This window comes from Anolis carolinensis, chromosome 2 (genome assembly GCF_035594765.1).
Source record: "Anolis carolinensis isolate JA03-04 chromosome 2, rAnoCar3.1.pri, whole genome shotgun sequence".
Taxonomy (NCBI): domain Eukaryota; kingdom Metazoa; phylum Chordata; class Lepidosauria; order Squamata; family Dactyloidae; genus Anolis; species Anolis carolinensis.
The window spans coordinates 12,105,477-12,128,403 of record NC_085842.1 but is presented as its reverse complement, the minus strand read 5'-3'; the positions used below and the strand labels follow the sequence as shown (position 1 = coordinate 12,128,403).

General features: G+C 50.1%; 2 protein-coding genes across 3 annotated transcripts; one reads left to right on the top strand and one right to left on the bottom strand.

Annotated features, from left to right (window-relative positions):
* Window positions 1-6,683: 6,683 nt before the first annotated feature.
* Window positions 6,684-13,113, bottom strand: LOC134295939 (HLA class II histocompatibility antigen, DR alpha chain-like). 2 transcript variants are annotated; one of them, XM_062969466.1, is made up of 5 exons: window positions 12,997-13,113; window positions 12,212-12,481; window positions 10,493-10,774; window positions 8,031-8,190; window positions 6,684-7,477 (listed from the first exon to the last, which is right to left on the bottom strand). In XM_062969466.1, exons 1-5 carry the CDS (start codon window positions 12,998-13,000, stop codon window positions 7,474-7,476), a joined length of 720 nt encoding a protein of 239 aa, XP_062825536.1. In that variant the 5' UTR covers window positions 13,001-13,113; the 3' UTR covers window positions 6,684-7,473. The 2 variants fall into 2 exon arrangements, with proteins under 2 accessions (XP_062825536.1, XP_062825535.1); XM_062969465.1 differs by lacking the exon at window positions 12,997-13,113 and adding an exon at window positions 12,638-12,778.
* Window positions 13,114-13,238: 125 nt separating this feature from the next.
* Window positions 13,239-20,972, top strand: LOC100552026 (H-2 class II histocompatibility antigen, E-S beta chain). Its single transcript, XM_062969464.1, has 6 exons — window positions 13,239-13,418; window positions 16,172-16,453; window positions 18,562-18,843; window positions 19,108-19,212; window positions 20,065-20,088; window positions 20,479-20,972. The coding sequence occupies exons 1-6, from the start codon at window positions 13,331-13,333 to the stop codon at window positions 20,493-20,495; spliced, it is 798 nt and encodes a 265-aa protein (XP_062825534.1). The 5' UTR covers window positions 13,239-13,330; the 3' UTR covers window positions 20,496-20,972.
* Window positions 20,973-22,927: the final 1,955 nt, after the last annotated feature.

Here is a 22,927-nt window from a genome sequence, read left to right as displayed (position 1 = left end):
GGACTGACTGGGATAAGCCTTTCTCAGGTAGAGAGTAAAGGCAAGTGGGATGATGATGATGATGATGATGATGATGATGATGATGATGATGATGATAGCTAGCCAGGCTGCTCCCCTGCAGCACTGCACTTTTTGAGCCTTTTCCTTCTGGGAGGATAACTTCACTGCTTTGAGTCTCTTTAAGAAGAAGAAAACAGTGGTATATCATCATCATCACCTGTGCACTTTTTGCAGAAGAGCCTCCAACATTTCAGGTGAGCAGATCAAAGCAGGCTGAAGCCAAGCATCTCTCCCAGTACGTCCCTCTACTCCAATAATTGCACCTCTCCTTCCTTCCTTCCTTCCTTCCTTCCTTCCTTCCTTCCTTCCATCCATCCATCCATCCATCCTTGGCCTATGGATAGCACTATTATCTATTTTTATACTATGTATGTTACTGTATTTATTTATGTTGTGAGTTGCCCCAGGATACAAATAAAGTTTGTTGTTGTTGTTGTTGTTGTTGTTGTTGTGAACAGAGACTCCTTTAACTCAGAGCAGCCATTGTGAAGGCCCTCTTGTACACATGTATATATGTGTGTGTGTGTGTGCATGTATCTGTATGCGTAGGTAGGTAGGTAGGTAGGTAGGTAGGTAGATAGATAGATAGATAGATAGATAGATAGATAGACAGACAGACAGACAGACAGATAGATAGATTTACATATATACATACATGTACTGTATATCCTCACTCCATAGGCTTGTGAGGATGTGAGACTGAGAGAAAGCCCCTAGATCTAAACACTCAGCTTCCTCAGGGACATGACCCTTTCTGCGCTGGAAGAGTAGCATCTCCTGCCATTGCCCATCTTCCATGGTTCTAGACCTCTGTTGTTATTTTTTCCACTTCCCTGTCTTTGTGAACCATCGAAACAAAGCCCACACAAAAACTGCCCAGGAGGAGATTTGTTCCTTGTGGTTAAACATGTTCTGCAAAAAAAGTCTCAGAATTATTCTGCATCATGTGGTTTAGTTCAAAAATGTTTTTCATCCTCTGCAAACAGTGAAAGAATTTGCTGATGCCATGGATGTTGTATGTGCTCCCTGTCTGTGTGGATGAGCCTTCAAGTTGACTATCAGTTTATGGAGACCCCATGGGTTTCATAGGATTTTCTGAGCATGCAAGGAATCCTCAGAAGTGGTTTTACTAGTTTCTTCCACTGAAATTTTGCTTACAGCACCAGACATTGCTCAGCATTCTCCCATCCATCTTCTAACCAGGGTTGACCCTAATTAGCTTCCAAGATCAGACAGGACTTGGTGCCTTTAGACATTTAATTATGTGCATGTGCTTTTGAATAGCCTGCTGACTTATGGCTACTCCATCACTTCCTGATTTATTTCTTTTTTGTTTGGGTGCCTTCGGATGATTTAGGCGACACTATAAGAGACTGAATTGTGTTTGGTGGTTGACTGATATTATCAACTATTACCTTGTTTTATATTATATTCTGCTTTTATCTTATATTGTGAATTGTATGTATGTTGTTTTTATCTGATTGTGCTGTTTGGGCTCTGCCCCATGTAAACCACCCCAAGTCCCCTTGGGGAGATGGTGGTGGGGTATAAAACGTTTTAATTAATTAATTAATAACTGAACTTCTATATAGGCCAAAGGGAATGAGGATAGTTTCTTAAAAGCTGAATAACTCTGACAGCAGACAAGATAACTCTAAAAGATGATCCATGGCTGAGGCAGCAAATCAGAGAAAGACCACCCCTAAAGAGGAATGGAATGAAAAGCAGCAGCGTCTTGTGGTACCTGAAAGGCAAACAAACGATGGCAGAATCTGAGGACTATATCTGTCTTCATCAGATGTGCTACTGCTCCCATTCAGTTTCCCTGCAGATTTGGGAGTCATGGCTTAGGACGCAGCTTCTGCCTGAACTGGCATGGCTGGAGCCTCACATGGGATGACTTGCAAGACTCCTCTGTGTGTTTGAGAGAGAGAATCCCCTTGCCAAAGAGGCTTTCCTTGGTCCTGGCTGGACTTCCCAGGGCTCACCACTCCCCTCTCACAGGGAGAGGTGCTCAGGGGGGCTTTCCCCATCCCAATTGGCAGAATGGCCCCCCAGGCTCAGTCTGACAAATTACAACCCATGTGTCCAGCACCTTACTTCCAGCTCTAAAAGGTGGATGGCCGGGTCTGGAATAATCATAGCAGGGAATGGAGGTAACAAGAGGTTTTCTTTCTACTTTCTACTCCCCTTGCTGCCCTTGGTGGGGATGTGAGGGGTAGGCTCCTCATGGAGAAGGTGCTTTCCTTGATGGAGTAAGGGGCTCTCCACAACCCGCACCTCTAGCTCTTGGCTTCATTGCCCCCTCCACCAGGCAATATACCATCCAGTCTCTGCAAAAAGTGGCTCAATTCAGTTAATAATAATAATAATAATAATAATAATAATAATAATAATAATAATAATACCACGCTTTATCTCTCTCAAAGGAGACACACAGCAGCTCAGAGTTGTCTCACTGTTCATTGCCAAACAGACTTCCCTCTGAAGCTTCAGGCTCCTTCTTCATGCACAAGAAGTGGAAAAGGGGAGAAATCACCAAAGAAGAATTCAAACGTATAGCCAACTCCTGTAGGGAAAAGGTTCGCAAGGTTAAAGCGCAAAATGAGCTCAGGCTTGCCAGGGACATAAAAAACAACAAAAAAGGCTTTTTTTGCTTACGTTGGTAGAAAAAGGAAAAACAAGGAGGCGATAGGACCACTGCGAGGAGATGGGGTGATGGTGACAGGGGACAGGGAAAAGGCAGAACTGCTTAATGCCTTCTTTGCCTCGGTCTTCTCACAAAAAGAAAGCCATCTTCAACCTCAGCAACATGGAATGGAAGAAGGATTGGGGGAAATCCAACCCCAAATAGGGAAACAAGTTGTCCAGGAACACCTGGCCTCTCTAAACGAATTCAAGTCCCCGGGGCCAGATCAGCTACATCCAAGGGTATTGAAGGAACTAGCGGAAGTTATTTCAGAACCACTGGCAATTATCTTCGAGAGTTCTTGGAGAACGGGAGAAGTCCCAGCAGATTGGAGGAGGGCTAATGTGGTCCCTATCTTCAAGAAGGGAAAAAAGAACGACCCAAACAATTACCGTCCCGTTAGCCTCACGTCGATACCAGGCAAGATTCTGGAAAAGATCATTAAGGAAGTGGTCTGCAAACACTTAGAAACAAATGCAGTCATTGCTAATAGTCAACACGGATTTACCAAAAACAAGTCATGCCAGACTAATCTGATCTCTTTTTTTGATAGAGTTACAAGCTGGGTCGATACAGGGAATGCTGTGGATGTAGCCTACCTGGATTTCAGTAAGGCCTTCGACAAAGTCCCCCACGACCTTCTGGCAAACAAATTAGTAAAATGTGGGCTAGACAAAACTACGGTTAGGTGGATCTGTAATTGGCTAAGCGAACGAACCCAAAGGGTGCTCACCAATGCGTCATCTTCATCGTGGAAAGAAGTGATGAGTGGAGTGCCGCAGGGTTCCGTCCTGGGCCCGGTTCTGTTCAACATCTTTATTAACGACTTAGACGAAGGGTTAGAAGGCACGATTATCAAGTTTGCAGATGACACCAAACTGGGAGGGATAGCTAACACTCCAGAAGACAGGAGCAGAATTCAAAACGATCTTGACAAACTAGAGAGATGGGCTGAAACTAACAAAATGAAGTTCAACAGGGACAAATGCAAGATACTTCACTTCGGCAGAAAAAATGGAAATCAAAGATACAGAATGGGGGACGCCTGGCTTGCCAGCAGTGTGTGCGAAAAAGACCTTGGAGTCCTCGTGGACAACAAGTTAAACATGAGCCAACAATGTGATGCGGCAGCTAAAACAGCCAACAGGATTCTGGCCTGCATCAATAGGGGAATAGCGTCTAGATCCAGGGAAGTCCTGCTCCCCCTCTATTCTGCCTTGGTCAGACCACACATGGAATCACACTGTGTCCAATTTTGGGCACCGCAGTTGAAGGGAGATGTTGACAAGCTGGAAAGCGTCCAGAAGAGGGCGACTAAAATGATTAAGGGTCTGGAGAACAAGCCCTATGAGGAGAGGCTTAAAGAAATGGGCATGTTTAGCCTGCAAAAGAGAAGGCTGAGAGGAGACATGATAGCCATGTACAAATATGTGAGGGGAAGTCCTAGGGAGGAGGGAGCAAGCTTGTTTTCTGCTGCCCTGCAGACTAGGACGCAATGGAACAATGGCTTCAAACTACAGGAAAGGAGATTCCGCCTGAACATCAGGAAGAACTTCCTCACTGTGAGAAGAGCTGTTCGACAGTGGAACTCTCTCCCCCGGGCTGTGGTGGAGGCTCTTTCTTTGGAGGCTTTTAAGCAGAGGCTGGATGGCCATCTGTCGGGGGTGCTTTGAATGCGATTTCCTGCTTCTTGGCAGGGGGTTGGACTGGATGGCCCATGAGGTCTCTTCCAACTCTACGATTCTTTGATTCTGTGATTCGTTCCCCTTTCACTGGATCCATGGAGCCCTTTCCATGAAGTTCAGGCTCAAAGCTCTTTTCAAAGCATGGCATGCAGAACTATTGGCTGGAGAGGATTTCAGTGCCCAGCCAAATATGCATTACTGATTCTGCAGTCTGTGAACTATCTTCTCAAGGGATCGTATCTCCCCAACCAACCCTATGCCCGTTGAAAACATTCTATGGCTCATGGGCTGTTCTTTGCTCACCTCTGTTCTAATGCATACCCTGATGGTTGGAAATCAGTAGGAAACACTATTCTTCCAAATTTGGGATGTGAAGGATTGTATTGGTGGAAGGTTGTGTATCCATAAACCCCATCACTTTGGTATCACCCGTTATTTTAGTTATTCTGTTTTACCTTACATTACCTTATAAGTCTCTTTTGATACTGAATTGGAGAAAGGAAGGACATAAATAAATAGCCCTGTTAATCTTTACTTTATCAAAGTCTTTACAACAAAAGCGATGAGAATTTTAGAAAAAGAGCTGGATGTAGTAAATTCTAACATGCTGTTTGGTTTTGATGCTGCTGTGAGTGTATGCCATATGATAGGAATTCAGAACATATTCTTGTTATTCTTCCCAAGGATCTCAGGCAATTTTTGAGCAATAGTAATCCATTGTTTGGCATCTCATTCCTTGCCCAGATTTAAGCAAATGAGCAGCTCTAGACCAGGGAACAATCTCTCTGGGAACCCTCGCGAGGATGGGTCTTGGAAGTACTGTTTTGCAGTGGCTCCAGTCCTTCCTGGAGGATCATATCCAGAAGGTGTTGTTGGGGAACTCCTGCTCAGCCCCGCAGCCATTGTTCTGTGTGTCATGCAGGGCTCAGTATTGTCTTTCATGTTGTTTAACATCTACATGAAGCTGCTGGGTGAGATCATCCAGAGTTTTGGAGTTCTATGTCATCTGTACGCAGATGATGTCCAACTCTACTACTCCTTTTCACCAGATGCTAAGGAGGCTGTCCAGGTCTTGAACTGGCCTCTGTGATGGTCTGGATGAGGGCAAACATATTGAAGTTGAATCCAGACAAGACAGAGGTATTCCTTGTCAGTCGTAAGGCCGAACAGGGAATAGGGTTACAGCCTGTGCTGGATGGGGTCACACTCCCCTTAAAGGCACAGGTTTGCAGCTTGGGAGTCCTCCTGGACTCATTGCTGAGCCTGGAACCTCAGGTTTTGGCAGTGGCTAGGGGGGCTTTTGCACAATTAAAACTTGTGCACCAGTTGTGCCTGTACCTTGGGAAGTCAGGCTCGGCCATGGTGGTTTATGCTCTTCTTACATTTAGGATAGACTACTACAATGTGCTCTACATCGGGTTGCCTTTGAAGAGTGTTTGGAAGCTTCAAATAGTCCAACAAGAAGCAGCCAGCTTAATAACTGGGGCAGCGTACAGGGAGCATACAACTCCCATGTTGCATCAGCTCCATTGGCTGCCACTTAGCTGCCAAGCACAATTCAAAGTGCTGGCTTTGGCTTATAAAGCCCTAAACGGCCCTGGCACAGTTTACCTGTCTGAACGCATCTCCCTCTATGAACCACCATGGAGATTAAAATCTTCCAGGGAGGCCCTGCTCTCAGTCCCGCCATCATCACAGGCGCGATTGGCCGGGATGAGAAACAGGGCCTTCTCAGTGATGGCCTGCCGGCTATGGAACTCCCTCCCTGGCGAGATGAGATTAGCACCCCTCCCTCCTGTCCTTCAGAAAGATGGTAAGGACCTGGCTGTGGGACCAAGCCTTTGGGACACTGCAATGAGGCAATAAGAGGAAACCTACTCCACTGACCAGAGCCAGCATGGTATCCTGAGTTGGTTTAAACAGCTGGTTTTAAACTAGATATAACTGATTTTAATGTTTAATGTTTTTAATGTTTGTGTATATTTATAATTTGTTTATGTCCTGGCATGGAAAGCTTGCCATATATATGTAGTGCTCCACCCTATGTCCCCTTCAGGGTGAGAAGGGCAGAATATAAATATTTTAAATAAATAAATAAATAATGTGTCACCTGACACCCATCAATGGGGTATAACTGACTTTTACCCTGCTCCAGCGGATCAAATGTGTTTGGTAAGAACCACTTTTCCTCACTATTTGCTTTTATGTCACAGCATAAATAAATGAACAATTTATTGAAACCTAGAACATCCAAATCCAACCGTCTTTATTTATTTGCCACCCTTTCACCCAAATGTCTCAGGGTGGTACACAATAAAAGCAGTCTAACAAATTTAAGACAGTGTAAATGATAAGCATGCTATTAAAGCTTTAAAATGCAGCTCCAGTATTTAAGTTTTATTTGAAATGCAGTTAAGATTTTGCAAAATCAATCCTGAAGAATAATGAAAGGCAGCAGCTTTTTCCCCCAAACAGAGAGATTTTTGGGCCTCTCTGCAATGAGATGGGTGAATCCTACTTGTTAAGCATGAATTAGAAGAGAGAGTTATTCAAGCGATGTGCAGAACTGAAAACATTTCTTTATTTCTAGAGGGAAATAATGGCCATTTGAGTGCTGGACTAAAGACCAGGGTTCGAATCCCACTCGGCCGTGGAAACCTACTTGGTGACCCTGGATAAGCCACAGTCTCTCAGACTCAGAGGAGGGCAATGGCAAACCTCTTTGGGCCAAACCTGGCCAAAAATGTGAACCTCACCCAGAAAGAACTTGAAGGCATACAACAGCAAATCTTGTCCGTCAGATCTATTGAGCTTTGTGTCCAGTTACTGGATGCCAGGTGGATGGATGTTGGTGGAGCATAAGGTGGTCTCCTTGGTTTGGGCCACCAGTGGGGTGCAGTGGAAGAGTCAGAACAAGGCAAATGGGGCTCTTTCAGCAGATCGATGTAGGGAGGTTGGCCCGCGTGTGATGGTGAGAGTGGCAAGGATGTCTTGGCTGAGGCACTTGCTGGGAAAGGAGCATCTCTCCCTCTCTACATATTACCTGAGAAAGGAAGGAGAGGGGGTGGTTCAGCAATTAGTAGGGTTCAGAAGATAGGTATTTAACATGTCTGAATGCAGGGGGGACTGGATTCCTCCTCCATGTAGCCCATAATCTCACTTTTGGAGTATAGACTCACTGAAGCATACTTGGAGCAGGTGGGATCCCACTAAAACTCAAAGTCAAGGTTGATCCATGGGCCTCCAATCCCAGATAATTATTATTATTATTATTTTATTTTTATACCCCGCCCCATCTCCCCGAAGGGACTCGGGGCAGCTTACATGGGGCCAAGCCCAGTCCACAACAATAAGACAAAGCAATAAAACAGATCAAATAACAATAAAAACAAGTCATAAAAAATCACATACAAGGACAAAAGATAAAATCTTGGATAAAATCTAGATCTGAGGATCCTGTGAGAAAGGGAATGCCTCCTCGTTCCCACCCTCTCCTTCCATGACAACTGTTTCGTGGGCAGCGGGGGGCTCCTGCCCCCTTTGCTAGGCCATTGCTTCCTCAGCCTAGTTGTTGAACTGAAGCGGATTGGACTCACAGGCCACCGCTCCGTCCATTGCGACTGTTGTGGTCGGTCATTCTCGTGGCCTTTAAAAAGAGGATGGTGCCCACAATGATGCCCAGGATGCCAAAGGCCAGGCCCAGGCCACAGAGCACGTTCTCAGCTGTGTCCGGGTCAGGGGTGGACTCCTCTGGTGCTGCAGGTGAGACAGGGAAACTCATCAGACAAGGAAAGGCTCGTTCTCTCCAGGCTTGGTTGGTAAAAGAACCCAGAAATCCTCCCACCCTCCTTCTCATTCAATCCTTGAATCCCAGGTGTTTTATCACAATACATCTATTAATCAGATCATGTAGGCCTGTGCTATCACAAAGTTACCACTTGCCAATGACTGCTATCAAGCTAATGGTCGATGTATGTAGTAGTAGTAGCAATAATAATAATAATAATAATAATAATAATAATAATAATAATAATAATAATAATAATAAAAGTTTTATTTCTTGCCCACCTCTCCTCATGCCTCGAGGCAGGTTACAAGCACTACTAAAACATAACCAGACACATAGTCATTTTAAATCACTCTAAAATACACATATTAAATCATATCATTAAATACATATCAAATACACAAAATAAAAACCAGGCATACAGTGGAGTTTAAAATTCACTATTAAAACTGTCTGGGTAGGCCTGCCGGAAGAGATAGGTCTTAAATTCCAATGGCCGATCCAGTAGTTGTTCCCTTTTCACCAAACTGAGCAGCCCTCCCTTCCTGCCTGAAAATGTTTATCTGCCAAATGAGGGTCTCATGAAGTAGGCTGCACTCCACCAAAACCTATACTGTGTAAAAAATTTGGATCTTTGTGGTGCCACAAAACCTGGGTTTCATCAAAGTTGGGCTGCCAATTCAGGTGCAACCTGTCCCTATTTTACTGTACAGTATATTTTTGTGATGTTCAGCATGCTCTTTTCTCAGTTCATAGGCAAGTAAATCCATTGGGGTTTATAACCACACACCCCCGCCCCCCCCCAAAATTTGTAAAAAGCCGAGCATAGGTTTTTATGGCACTTGACATAATCCTAGGTTTTGTTTTGTGCTTTGATGTGTTAACTATGAACCTGTCATGATGCAGTGGTTTGAATTCTGGACAGCAGCTTTGGAGACCGTGGTTCAATTCTCTTCTTGTCCACAGAAATCCAGTGGATGACCCTGGGGCATTACCTTGTCAGAAATAAGAGCCAGCATGGTGTTTTAAACAGCCAGTTTTAAAGTAGATATAACTTACTTTAATGTTTGTGTATATTTATAATTATATTGTGTCCCGGCATGGAATGCTTGCCATATATATGTTGTGTTCCACCCTGAGTCCCCTTCAAGGTGAGAAGGGCAGAATAGAAATGCTTTAAATAAATAAATAAATGGCCTGATGGCACACATCAACAACATAATTCTTGTGTTGTAGCCTAGAGCCATGTGTATGTGGTCCAAAACGTAGCTCAAATGGATAACTGGCAGGAGTTTGGAGGAAATACAATGGGGAGGGTTCTATTTGTCTCTCCTTTTCCTGCCCTGGAAAAGCCACCTCTAATGTTCTGTCAACCTGCTGGAAGGTATCTGTAAGATGTACATAACTTTTACATGTGAAAAGTATGTAGTCACAGTATGCAGGAAGGGTTGGAACCACACAACTCAAATTTCTCTGGAAATTGTCTTTTTTTCATATAACCAGAATGAGCAACTGGATGAAGAGTTTAGCCCCCCCCCCCCCCCCGCTCCGCAAGCAGCACTGCGGTGTTCTGGTGCACTGGAAGTGATATGGTGTTGCCCAAATCTGGCCCCAAAAAGGTTGGGGAGGCAGGATGGAGCTTTTAGGTTGATGGGGAAACATAGGCCATTGTATTCTGCAAAGTTTGGGAATGGAACATTTCTCCAGAATGGCAGCCTCCAAATTCACATTGTATTTTGGCCCTCCAGAAATAGGGGTCAGGGCTATGCTCACTCACAGGCTGCTTTTTCCGGCCTTTCCGAAACATAGCAACCAAAGTGCACTTTACTAAACCTTAAGCAAAACTTCAAACCCAAAATGAATTCCAGTACTTCCTAAAACTGAATGGGGAAGTAGACTGAGCCAATCCCTCTATAATGTCATAGTCTTTCCCCATAGCTAGAACAAGAAGAGCATATAATGGAATTGCACTTCATTCGGTCAGTCATTTCCGACTCTTCGTGACCTCATGAACCAGTCTGCACCAGAGTTCCCTGTCGTCCGTCACCGCCCCCAGTTCCTTCAAGTTCATGCCAGTCACTTCAAAGATACCGTCCATCCATCTTGCCCTTGGTCAGCCTCTCTTCCTTTTTCCTTCCATTTTCCCCAGCATCATTAACTTTTCCAAACTTTCCAAACTGTGTAGCACAGATACACCTAATATTATCCTTGGCTCAAATTGTGGGGGCTTTTAGACACTGGATGTTTGGCTCCAAAAGGAAACTGACTTACACCAGATCACTGTCAGGGGTTCAGGGAGCCCCCGGTGCTCCACACGGCAGGTGTAGAAGTCTCCCTCCTCTGGGACGAAGGGCAGGTAGGAGAACTTGCGGAAGGCGTGGTCAGCTCTGGGAAGGATGGCTGTCTCTTCCACCCCCTTAGAGACCATCTGCCCATTCTTCAGCCACGTGACGTTCAGCACAGGAGGGGAGAAGTGGTCCACGAAGCAGATGAGGGCGTTGGGGTCCCCTGTCTCCACGGGGTATTTGGGGTACACCTTGACCGAAGGAGCAGCTGGCAAAGAGAGACAAATAGGGTCACATATGTGCATTGCCTGGATCCTTTTCGTGAAAGCCTGTAATAGTATTTATTTATTATAAACTTTATTATGTTCAATGGACCCACAGCTGTTGGATAACATAGAGGAGTTTACATAACATTTAGTGCAAAGCCTCTAGGCATGAGTCTCTTTGCAAAAGGTGGGCCTTAATAGTAATAAAGCTCATGTCCTTGAGAAATGCCTAGCTGATAAACTGCAGCATCTCTAAGATTCATGACACAAATTCAGAACTTGTTTGTAGATTCAAATGCAGAGAGAGGAGTGGCTGTCTATGCGCACTGCATTCCCAAGGAGTTTCAAATTACTGTCACTAAACTGAACACAGGAAACAGGTTTTCTTGGCAAAATGACCCTGAGTTTACAGTTAGGGAATTCATTGCAGTTGTTAAGAAGTTGTGTTAGTTTCTAGACCAGTGCTTCTCAATCTGTGGGTCCCCAGGTGTTTTGGCCTACAACTTCTAAAATCCCAGCCAGTTTACCAGCTGTTAGGATTTCTGGGAGTTGAAGGCCAAAACACCTGGGGACCCACAGGTTGAGAAGCACTGAGAAAAATCCTTAATATTGACAAGGTATTACACCAGAGGGGATGTGAAGCACAAAGGGGTTCTCTCTGCAAGGATGAGAAAGGGCTAGCAAGATCTGACACATTGAACTCAGAGCTGAGTCTCCATAAGAGGGGGCAGGGATCCCAATCCCTCCTGGAAGGAAGTGGGAGTTTCTTATCTGTGGCATCTGAACAAAGCCAAGGTTGGGATTTTTCCCCTAAATCCAGATAGCAACACTGAAACCCCCTTCTCCTTGTCTTGCTCTTTTAGACTGTAAGTCTCACACTGGGGAGGGAGGAGGGATAGCAACCCTCTTGCTAAGAGTCAGCCTCTGTTCCCTGGATCTTCTGAAGGACATCAGAATCAGGAGGTCGCTCTTCCTTTGGTGGCCCTGGCTTCTCCCCCCCCCTCCCTCTGCCTTAGTCCTGGCTGGGGGTGGGGGCAGGAGGTTGTAGCGCGGAGAGGCAGCGACTCCCTGTCTTCTGCCCCGAGCCTTTCCCTTCCCTGGCTCTGCGTGCTTTCTCCAGGAAGAGTTCTGTTTCATGGCATTTCCAGGCCATGGTCGGAAAGGCTTTTGTCTTGGGGGGGAGGGACCAGGGCCATTTCAGTGGAGGTTAGTAAGGGTCCCCGTCCTTCCAGAGGGTTAGCATCGCGGATAATGGGGGAGGGGGCGGTGTACCGTTCTGGGGCCCCTCTGGTTGCTGAACGCCACGAGGACCCCGAGGCGGCCCTTGATCCCGCTCCGGTAGACCAGGGTCCCCGCGGCCTCGAAAACGGCGGAGCGGAATTCAGGGAGGGGGGGGGGGCTCCGGCATAAGGGATGGGTAGGGGAAAAGGGGTTTGTACCGTTCTGAGCGCGCGTCCGGTTGCTGAGCTTCATTAAGACCTCCAGGTTGTTCTTGACCACGGAGAGAGAGCCCAGGGCCCCCGCGGCCTCGAAACCGGCGAAGCGGGGGAAGTCGGGGAGGCGCCAGGAGACGGTCTTCCGGGCCCAGTCCACCTGGAAGATGGCCTCGCCCTCGAACTCGTCCAGGTACTCGCCCGCGTCCACCTCCGCCTTGGCCCCCGCCGGGAAGGTCTCCTGGAAGAAGTCCAGGTTCACGTAGTCCGCCTCCGCTGCAGAAAAGAGAACAAGGAGCGGGGAAGCCAAAGAACGGGGTGGGGGGGGGGGGTGGGAGAGGGGTCCGTGCCCGTCGGGGCTCCCTCCCTACTCCCTTCCCCTCCCCTCCGGTGGCCCCAGAGCCCTGCATCTGCCCCGGAGCCCTGGCTCACTTTCCACGCCGGCGGCCGCCCTGCCCAGGAGGAGCAGGTGGAGGAAGAAGAGCCAGGGGAGCGCCCCCGTCGCCGTCATCCTGTTCTGGGCTCTGCTGCGGAGTGGGGCGCCGAGGGAGGGAGGGAGACTTTGGGACCCAGGCACCCGCCCGCCCCTCCCGAGGCCAGGCCAGCCAATCAGGAAAAGGCCCTGGCGCTGACCATCCTGTTGCCAGGGAAAACCTTCTCGTCAGGAGCCCCACCGGGAGGCGCGCTTCCGAGAGAAGCCGCCAGAGAAGGGGGTGGCTTTTATTATTATTTTTATTTATCTATTTATTTATTTATTTTTATCCCGCTTTTCCCCCATGGGTGGGACTCACCCATGCCTTGTTCTCTCCGTCCCGGGGGCCCTCCAGCGAAAGGTCTCCCCACCGCAGAGACTCCCCCGGCCGGCCGGCCCGATCCCCGGGCGCCTCCCTTCCCCCCTCTCTCGTGCTCGCCATGCCCACTTCCTCCCCGCCCAGCCCCGAGCGCCGCTCCGACGGGCACCTTTTTGGGACTTCTTTGCCCAGCGACGGATGACGCAGGCGGGTCTCTGCGCCTGATTGGCCCATGACCTGGAGAAAGAGCAAGGCAGAGTCTCCCTGCCGGGGGCTGAGGAAGGCAGGCAAGCAGGCGGGAGGTCTGTCGGTCAGTCAGTCAGAGGTGATAACGATGGGTCCTCCTGCGGCGGGCTTGGCCTGCTTCTTGTTCTGCTCCTGGCTCTTGCTGGCGTCGGAGGGCGCGTCGGAGGGGCCGCCAGGTGAGCAGCAGGACTCTTCCCCAGGGAGACAGGCAGGGACACCCAGCCCCGCCCGCCCGCCTGCCCGGAAGAGGGGGGGGGGGTTGGACCAAGGGCAGGACTCCAACCCACCCGCCGGCCGCTCAGGGAGCCCTCGGGGTTTCGAACACATTGGAGGCCGACCCGGCCAACTTTCCACCCGGAGTGTTCATTTGCACTCAGTGTCCACTGTGTGTCCGTTCTGTAGCTGGGTTTGGCATATTTCTATATTTCATATATATGCTTGTCTGTGTCTCTCTTGGTAATGCTGTCATTTATTGTGTTTCTACGTTCATTTGTTTTCCAATTCGTTGTACCCGCCTCCAGCCATTATGAGAGGCGGGTAATAAACAAAAGGTATAATGCGGATGGTGATTATTATCAGGGCCGGTTGTTACTACGAGGCCGCTGACGCGGCCGCCTCGGGCGCTGGCCGCTAGGGGCGCTGTCGAGGCGTCGACAGCGACCCGTAGCGCCACCGACGCCTCCGGTGTTGGCGCGGGCCCGCGGGGCTTCAATCCCCGCGCCCACGCCAAACCGCGACAAGCACCTAGGCCATTTTGCCCTTAGTCAACAAACTAAGGGCAAAAATGGCCTATCTGTGCTGTGCGCATGCCATTTGGGCCTTACTTCCTGGTCGCGGCCGCCGATCGCCCGGGCGGCCGGCGGCCGCGACCAGGAAGTAAGGCCCAAATGCGCACTGCCAGATAGGCCATTTTTGCCCTTAGTTTGTTGACTAAGGGCAAAATGGCCTAGCTGTGCTGTGCGCACGCGCACAGCACAGCTAGGCCATTTGGGCCTTACTTCCTGGTCGCGGCCGCCGATCGCCCGGGCGGCCGGCGGCCGCGACCAGGAAGTAAGGCCCAAATGCGCACTGCCAGATAGGCCATTTTTGCCCTTAGTTTGTTGACTAAGGGCAAAATGGCCTAGCTGGGCTGTGCGCACGCGCACAGCACAGCTAGGCCATTTGGGCCTTACTTCCTGGTCGCGGCCGCCGATCGCCCGGGCGGCCGGCGGCCGCGACCAGGAAGTAAGGCCCAAATGCGCACTGCCAGATAGGCCATTTTTGCCCTTAGTTTGTTGACTAAGGGCAAAATGGCCTAGCTGGGCTGTGCGCACGCGCACAGCACAGCTAGGCCATTCGGGCCTTACTTCCTGGTCGCGGCCGCCGATCGCCCGGGCGGCCGGCGGCCGCGACCAGGAAGTAAGGCCCAAATGCGCACTGTCAGATAGGCCATTTTTGCCCTTAGTTTGTTGACTAAGGGCAAAATGGCCTAGCTGGGCTGTGCGCACGCGCACAGCACAGCTAGGCCATTCGGGCCTTACTTCCTGGTCGCGGCCGCCGATCGCCCGGGCGGCCGGCGGCCGCGACCAGGAAGTAAGGCCCAAATGCGCACTGCCAGATAGGCCATTTTTGCCCTTAGTTTGTTGACTAAGGGCAAAATGGCCTAGCTGGGCTGTGCGCACGCGCACAGCACAGCTAGGCCATTCGGGCCTTACTTCCTGGTCGCGGCCGCCGATCGCCCGGGCGGCCGGCGGCCGCGACCAGGAAGTAAGGCCCAAATGCGCACTGCCAGATAGGCCATTTTTGCCCTTAGTTTGTTGACTAAGGGCAAAATGGCCTAGCTGGGCTGTGCGCACGCGCACAGCACAGCTAGGCCATTCGGGCCTTACTTCCTGGTCGCGGCCGCCGATCGCCCGGGCGGCCGGCGGCCGCGACCAGGAAGTAAGGCCCAAATGCGCACTGCCAGATAGGCCATTTTTGCCCTTAGTTTGTTGACTAAGGGCAAAATGGCCTAGCTGGGCTGTGCGCACGCGCACAGCACAGCTAGGCCATTCGGGCCTTACTTCCTGGTCGCGGCCGCCGATCGCCCGGGCGGCCGGCGGCCGCGACCAGGAAGTAAGGCCCAAATGCGCACTGCCAGATAGGCCATTTTTGCCCTTAGTTTGTTGACTAAGGGCAAAATGGCCTAGCTGGGCTGTGCGCACGCGCACAGCACAGCTAGGCCATTCGGGCCTTACTTCCTGGTCGCGGCCGCCGATCGCCCGGGCGGCCGGCGGCCGCGACCAGGAAGTAAGGCCCAAATGCGCACTGCCAGATAGGCCATTTTTGCCCTTAGTTTGTTGACTAAGGGCAAAATGGCCTAGCTGGGCTGTGCGCACGCGCACAGCACAGCTAGGCCATTCGGGCCTTACTTCCTGGTCGCGGCCGCCGATCGCCCGGGCGGCCGGCGGCCGCGACCAGGAAGTAAGGCCCAAATGCGCACTGCCAGATAGGCCATTTTTGCCCTTAGTTTGTTGACTAAGGGCAAAATGGCCTAGCTGTGCTGTGTGCACGCGCACAGCACAGCTAGGCCATTTGGGCCTTACTTCCTGGTCGCGGCCAGGGCACGCTGGGCGGGGGGCGGGGCCAACTCTGGCCCCGCCCCCCGCACTATTCGCCCTGGCCCCGCCTCCCACACAGCGTGGGAGGCGGGGCCAGGGCACGCTGGGCGGGGCCAGGGCGTGGGAGGCGGGGCCGGTGGCGGGGGCGCTTTTTAGCACCCCCGCTTAACATTTAAAAATATCTCCGGCCGGCCCTGATTATTATGATGACTGCCCCTGTTTGGGCTGACTCGAGGGGAGGCCAGGGCAACCTCAGAGGGAGGGCAAAAAGAGCCGAGAAGAGGCGCCCCGCGGCCCCAAAGTCACTGCTCCCGCGCCCTTTCTCTCTCTCTCCCATTCTGGCCCCGCAGTGGATTTCTTGTACCAAGAGAAGGGTGAGTGCTTCTTTTCCAACGGGGCCGGCGGAGAGGAACCCCATGTGCTCTTCCTGCAACGGTTCATCTACGACCGGCAGGAAGTGGCCCGCTTCGACAGCGACCTGGGCCGCTACGTAGCCCTCGCGCCCATGGTGGAGTCCAACATGGACAGGTGGAACCGGGACCCCGATACGCTGCGGAGCATGATGACCAACGTGGACGCCTTCTGCCGACACAACTACGGCATCATGGAGCCCTTCTCCCTCCGCAGGAAGAGTGAGTGCCCCCCTCACGCAGGTCGGGAAGAGGAGAGAGTCCTCCTCCGCCCAGGGAGGGAGGGAGGGGGCAATGACTGGAGGTGGTCGCTCTCCCCTCCCCAAAAGCCAGGAAACCCACATTGGGGGGGGGGGGGAGTGATGGGGGGGGGGAGAGAAATGGGGAGAGCAGTTCTAGCTCAGGAAGAGATGGACCTCCCCGCTGGTGCCTGCCTGGCTCTCCCAGAAATCCAGGGGAACAGGAGAGAGAAAAAGAAACTCCTCCCCACACACATCCTGTTCAAGCGGACAAAACTAAGGGGAGAGGACACAAAGGAAGGAAAGGCCTAGTTAGGATTGGGTCTATTAATCATGTGTGCGTGTAATTATCTAGCAAACAGGCACTGTCCAACTAGGAGTCTGCAGCAGTGGTCAATGCAATTCTAATGCTCCAATAAGCTGCAAAGTCAATCAGTGCGGGTATCTGCATAGAGGTAGCCCAGCCTTTGTTACCTGGAGGCATCCTCTGGTTGGGAGATGTTCACTGGTCCTTGAATGTTTATGGTTTGGAATTCCCACATTTCTGAGTCCTGATCTTGGGGTTTTTAATAGTGGTAACCAGATTGTGTTCATTTTCATGGTTTCCTCCTTTCCGTTGAAATGGTCCACCTCCTTCTTGTGGATTTCAGTGGCTTCTCTGTGTAGCCTGACATGATGATTGTCAGAGTGGTCCAGCATTTCTGTGTTTTCAAATTTAACACCTCCCAAAGAAGAGGATGTCCCCAGGCAAGAGAGGTCAGGCTACCACTATGCAGATACTCTCACTGATTGACTTTGCAGCTTCATAACAACAACAACAATAATAAACGTTATTTGTACCATGCCACCATCCCCCAAAAGGGACTCAGGGCGGCTTTCAGGGCACTCATGATGTAACAATACACATGGTGCAATAAAATACGAATACAGGGTGTTTGAAAAAGAACTCCCTAGTTTTAATGTAATTTACATTAAAACTAGGGAGTTCTTTTTCACATACCCTGTACATCAATACAAAAGGTAAAAACATAATTTACTTCATGGCTACTTTTTTTCATGTCAGGAGCAACTTGAGAAACTGCAAGTCACTTCTGGTGTGAGAGAATTGGCCGTCTGCAATGACGTTGCCCAGAGGACGTTGCCCGGATGTTTTGATGTTTTTACCATCCTTGTGGGAGGCTTTTCTCATGTCCTCGCATGGAGCTGGAGCTGATAAATAGAGCTCTCCCCAGGTTGGATTCGAGCCTGGCAACCTTCAGGTCAGCCTTCAAGTCACGAGGCTTTAACCCACTACGCCACTGGGGGCACTCAATGCTTTTCAAACTTGATCATTACAACATTCACATTTGCTTTAAACAGACACGGGTTCTTCCTCCCACCATGAACATTATTCCACAGTAGACACACCACTTGCCTCGTTGCCAGCAGAACCTCGAGAGATGGCAGCCACAGATGCAAGTGAAACATTAGGAGAGAATGCTGCTGAAACAGTAAAGACTTTCTGTATATATTTCAGATCTCAATATTAATGTCAAAAATACATGGTATGATTTTACATAGGATTTGTGCTACATTAGAACAGTAAAGACAAATATCACCTAAGTAAAATAAACATTAAATATTAAACAACAACAAAAATAAAATAAAATAAGGTGTAAACACCTAACTAATCTGGGAATCTGCTATTGCAACACATCCAATGAAGTGGTTTAAAACCAGTTTTAAAAAAGGTTAGAACTAAATACGTTCCAGTCTATTTGGAATACAACACGGCATACGTTGCAGTCCTAAGATCCCCCCTCCGCCCCCCATGGGTTTTTCTACCCTTAGTTACCATGACAGTCTCTCTCTTTTATGCTATGAGGCCATCATGTTTGGGGAGAGAAGGGTATGCAACTCACCTTTGCAGAGATTTGTGGGGCGGAGGCTGACCCTCCTTCCTTTCTCTGTTCCAGTTCCCACTGAAACAGACGGCCTGGGACCCCTTTCCTCTCCCTCTGCCACATTCATCAAGGGGAACCCTTGGCCCTCCCCTTCCCTGGCAGCCCACTCTCCCCCACTCACCCCCTTTCTCTGCCCCTTTCCCTCCAGTTCAGCCCAAGATGAGGATCACCAGCGACTACAAGGCCCCCTCCCACAACACTCTGCTGATTTGCTTCGTGGACAGCTTTTTCCCAGCCAAGATAAAAATCAGGTGGTTCAGGAACGGGAAGGAGGAAAAGGGGGACCAAGTGATGACTTCGGGCCTCATCGACAACGGAGACTGGACTTACCAGATGCATGAGATGCTGGAGACGCAGCCGGAGCGGGGAGATGTCTACGCCTGCCAAGTGGAGCACGACAGCTTCGCCAGCCCTGCCTCCATCGAGTGGAGTAAGAAACACTGCACCAAAGGCACTCACAAGGGACATCTAGTGCAGCCCCTTTGGCCCTGCAGGAATACTCAACTAGAGCACTCCTGGGAGATGCTTGGTGGACCTCTGTGCAGAGGCCTCCGAAGAAGGAGAGGCCCTTGTCCTCTTAAGCTGCCTTCCCACCCACCATCCCATTACCACATCTTCCTAATATGCTTTTGGGGGTGATGATGCCCTTGTTTCCTCCACATCTCCATTTTCCTTGTCTCCTTCTCTTTTGCAGGGCCCCAGTCGGACTCTGCCAAGAGCAAGATGTGGACGGGGGTCGTGGGCCTGGTCCTGGGCGTGGTCTTTGTGGCCGCGGGGCTCTCCCTATACATCTGGAAAGGTGAAGCTGCGCATGTGGGGTGTATGGATGTTTGGTGACACTGTATGAGACACTCGTGCACAGTCCTCCCAGAAGGATAATGTAGCCCAGAGTTACCAGGGGTTTTGTAGCTTCCAGCATCGCCCTCCCCACAGGCCATACTGGGCAGTCTTTCTGGGGACTGCAGTTCATGGCAGCCTCAAGACCTACAAATGAGAGGCACCAGCTTCCTCTAAAGGAAGACCAGGGCAGCCAGGAAGTGAAGGCTGAGGGCTGCTGGGTATCATTTGGGGACTCCTTTCCTGAATCCAGAGAGGTGGTGCCATCTGATGACATCAGGAAGACTATGGTTTCACCATCTCTGTCTAAAAGGCTATTTATTTACTTCACCATCTGTCTGTATGTTTGTCTACCTAGTGTCTACCTCTATTTGTCTGTCTATTATTTGCAATCTATATCTTGTTTATTATGTATCTGTCTCACTGTGTTCCTCTCTCTCATCTATGTTCTGTATGACTGCCTATCTATCTCCCTATTGTCTCTCATCATCACTCTGTCCACCTATCCTTTGGCCCTGCCTTTACCCTCTTCTAGGCTCAGGACCAGCCAAGCAGAGCCTGGTTTTTAGGGTCCCTACAGTCATCTCTCCCACTCTATGAGGATGCATGAAGGTGTAATCCCCTTCCCCATTTGTTGTAGAGACCTTTCTTTCAGGTGCACTCTTTTCTATTGTTCTTTTGAGGAAACCTCCTTAGAAGCCCAGGCTGATCAGCCCTCACCGAGCTCTTTTGTCCAATGTGTGTGTGTTTTGCCTTTTGAAGCAACCCTTTGGCCCTCACTGAACCTTTCTCTCCTTCTTTTTCTCCCCATCAGGCTGTGCTGTGCCCCGGACAACAGGTAAAGAGTGCTCTTTCCAACCTCAAATGTTTGTTTTTTTCCCTTGGGGGTGGGGGGATTGCCAGAGAAAAAGCTACTGTGCCCTTGCCTCTGGGTCTGCCAGGGTGAAGGGTGCTGAACTCCCCCCCCCCCCATGGTTATTGAGAGGGGTGCTAAGGAAAGCAGGCAGGGAGAGCCCTGGGGATGAAGCCTCTCCCACTGGCCTTGGGGCGAGCCACATTCTCTCAGCCTCAGGGGGGAAACCAGGCTGTTGTCCAGAGTCCAAATGGGCAATGGGATGGGTGAGCTTCATGATGGCAAACCGGTGTGCTCTTCTGGAAAGGAGGGCAGTGGGGACTCCATAAAGCCTGCTGTCACTGACCGCCCTTCCTTTCCTCTCTCCACTTCCAGTGGGGCTCATGGAGTAGACTCTGGGGTGACTCCTCTTCGCCAAAGAAGACCCCACTTCCCTCCTCCTTGCCATCAGCCTTGGCCTGGCTCTAAGGGCACAAACATCCGAAGATGGGTCCAGCGTTTCATCCTCCTCCTCTTCAACTTGCATTCCTTTGGGGGGCCTTTTCTGGAAGGTGGGCTGTGTCTCAGGGTGGCCTCGCTCCCTTTCATCACAAAGAGGGGCCTCTTTGGGGACAAAGGGGTGTCAATTCAGAGAATCTTCATTGGAAAGGTAGACTGGCTGGTGAGAAGGGCCCTCCTCCAAGGGGAGTCCTCCTTGCCCCTTTGGGACCCCAATCCTGCCCTGTTTCTCCTGAGGTGCCAAAGGCCCTCCTTGGCAAATAGCACTGCAAATCCCCACCTGCTTCCCAGAGCTAGCAAACCTCTTTTTGAAGCAACAGCCGTGATCATAATGTCTCTCTGTGCCTCTGTCAATAAAGAGATGCCTTCTCCTTCCTTGTCTCCAAGTCCATGCCTCCCCCTTCAGTCTGGTGCTTCCCAAAGGGATGGGGTCCCGCTCATCTAAGGACAGTTGGCTCTTGGGCATCACGCCTCAGGGGTTCAAATACATGGCCCCTGAGGTCCCTCCCGGGCAGGGCTTGGCAACATCACACATTGGAGTCACTGAATAATCAGAGATAGGAGCCCCGGTGGCCAAGGGGATAAAAGCCTCGTAACTTGAAGGTTGGGTTGCTGACCTGAAAGCTGCCAGGTTCGAATCCCACCCAGAGAGAGTGCGGATGAGCTCCCTCTATCAGCTCCAGCTCCATGCGGGGACATGAGAGAAGCCTCCCACAAGGATGGTAAAACATCAAAACATCCGGGCAATGTCCCCTGGGCAACGTCCTTGCAGACAGCCAATTCTCTCACTCCAGAAGCAACTCCGGTTGCTCCTGACACGGAAAAAAAAAATCAGAGATGGAAAGGGAGCAGAGAAGTGGTGGTTCTGCCTGGAAACTGATGACCTGCAGAGAGAAAGTGAATTCTCATTGGTGCCTCCAGGGTGTTTAATGGTAGAGAAGAATTTGGGGCCCTGCTGCCTGGAGATTGATGACGCGCCACTGGAAGGCGAAATCCCATTGGCGGATCCTGGTTGGTGCAGAATCCTATTGATTTCCAGAGAAAGGGAGGTGCGCCCTCTGGTGGGAAGAGAGGAAGGGAGAGAAAGGAAAAGCCAAAGAAGTACTTCCAAGAGAGACCCCTTGGCCTTTGCTCTGAGTCTGAGGAAATGCATCCAAGCTGAGACCCTGGTCTGAAATGCCTAGATCAGAAGCGTTCCAGATTTTGGAACTCCTGCACCCTCCGAATGAGATCCTTGAGAGAAGGACTCAACACTAACTCCTTTATGTCTCAGAGGCACCTCATTGGACCCAAGGTCTGCAGGGAGTTTGATCTGCCATGATTTACATCCTGTTGTGCCTGAGACAAAGCGTGTGCCATGGACCCACTGGGGACACAAGGGCAGGGTGGTCTATCAGTCACACCTTTGATTTGTGGCATTATTTGGAAGTTCTGGGTCAGGGCTACTCCGCCAAAGTTGGAGTAATTTTCAGCGTGGTGCAAATCTTGGCTTTACTGAACCACCAGAAAGCAAAGGTGTCCCTCCATCATCCACCTCAGAAAGTGTTTCTCAATTTGGGGGTTGGGACCCCAGGGGTGAAGTCACAAGGGAAGTTTCAGAGGGGTCGCCAAAGACCATCAGAAAACATATTTCTGATGGTCTTAGGAAACTAAATTCCTCCAGTATTTTCTGTTGGTCATGGGGATTCTGCGTGGGAGGTTTGGCCCAATTCTATCATTGGTGGGGGTTCAAGGGGCTCTTTGATTGTATCAATCCCAGCAACTGTAACTCCCAAATGTCAAGGTCTATTTTCCCCAAATCACCAGTGTTCAAATTTGGGAATATTGAGTATTAATGCCAAGTTTGGTCCAGATCCATCATTATTTGGAGTCCACAGTGCTCCCTGGATGTAGGTGAACTACTACTCCAAAACTCAAGGCCAATGCCCACCAAACCCTTCCAGTATTTTCTGTTGGTCATGGGAGTTCTGTGTGCCAAGTTTGGTTCAGTTCCATCGTTGGTGGAGTTCAGAATGCTCTTTGATTGTAGGTGAACTATAAACTCTAGCAACTACAACTCCCAAATGTCAAGGCCTGTCTTCCCCAAATTCCACCAGTGTACACATTTGTGCATATTGAGTATTTGTGATCCATCATTGTTTGGAGTCCACAGTGCCCACTTGATGTAGGTGAACTACAACTCCCAAACTCAAGGTCAATGCCCACCAGGCCCTTCCAGTATTTTCTGTTGATCATAGGAGTTCTGTGTGCCAAGTTTGGTCCAATTACATCTCTGGTGACATTCAGAATGCTCTTTGATTGTAGGTTAACTATAAAGCCAAGCAAC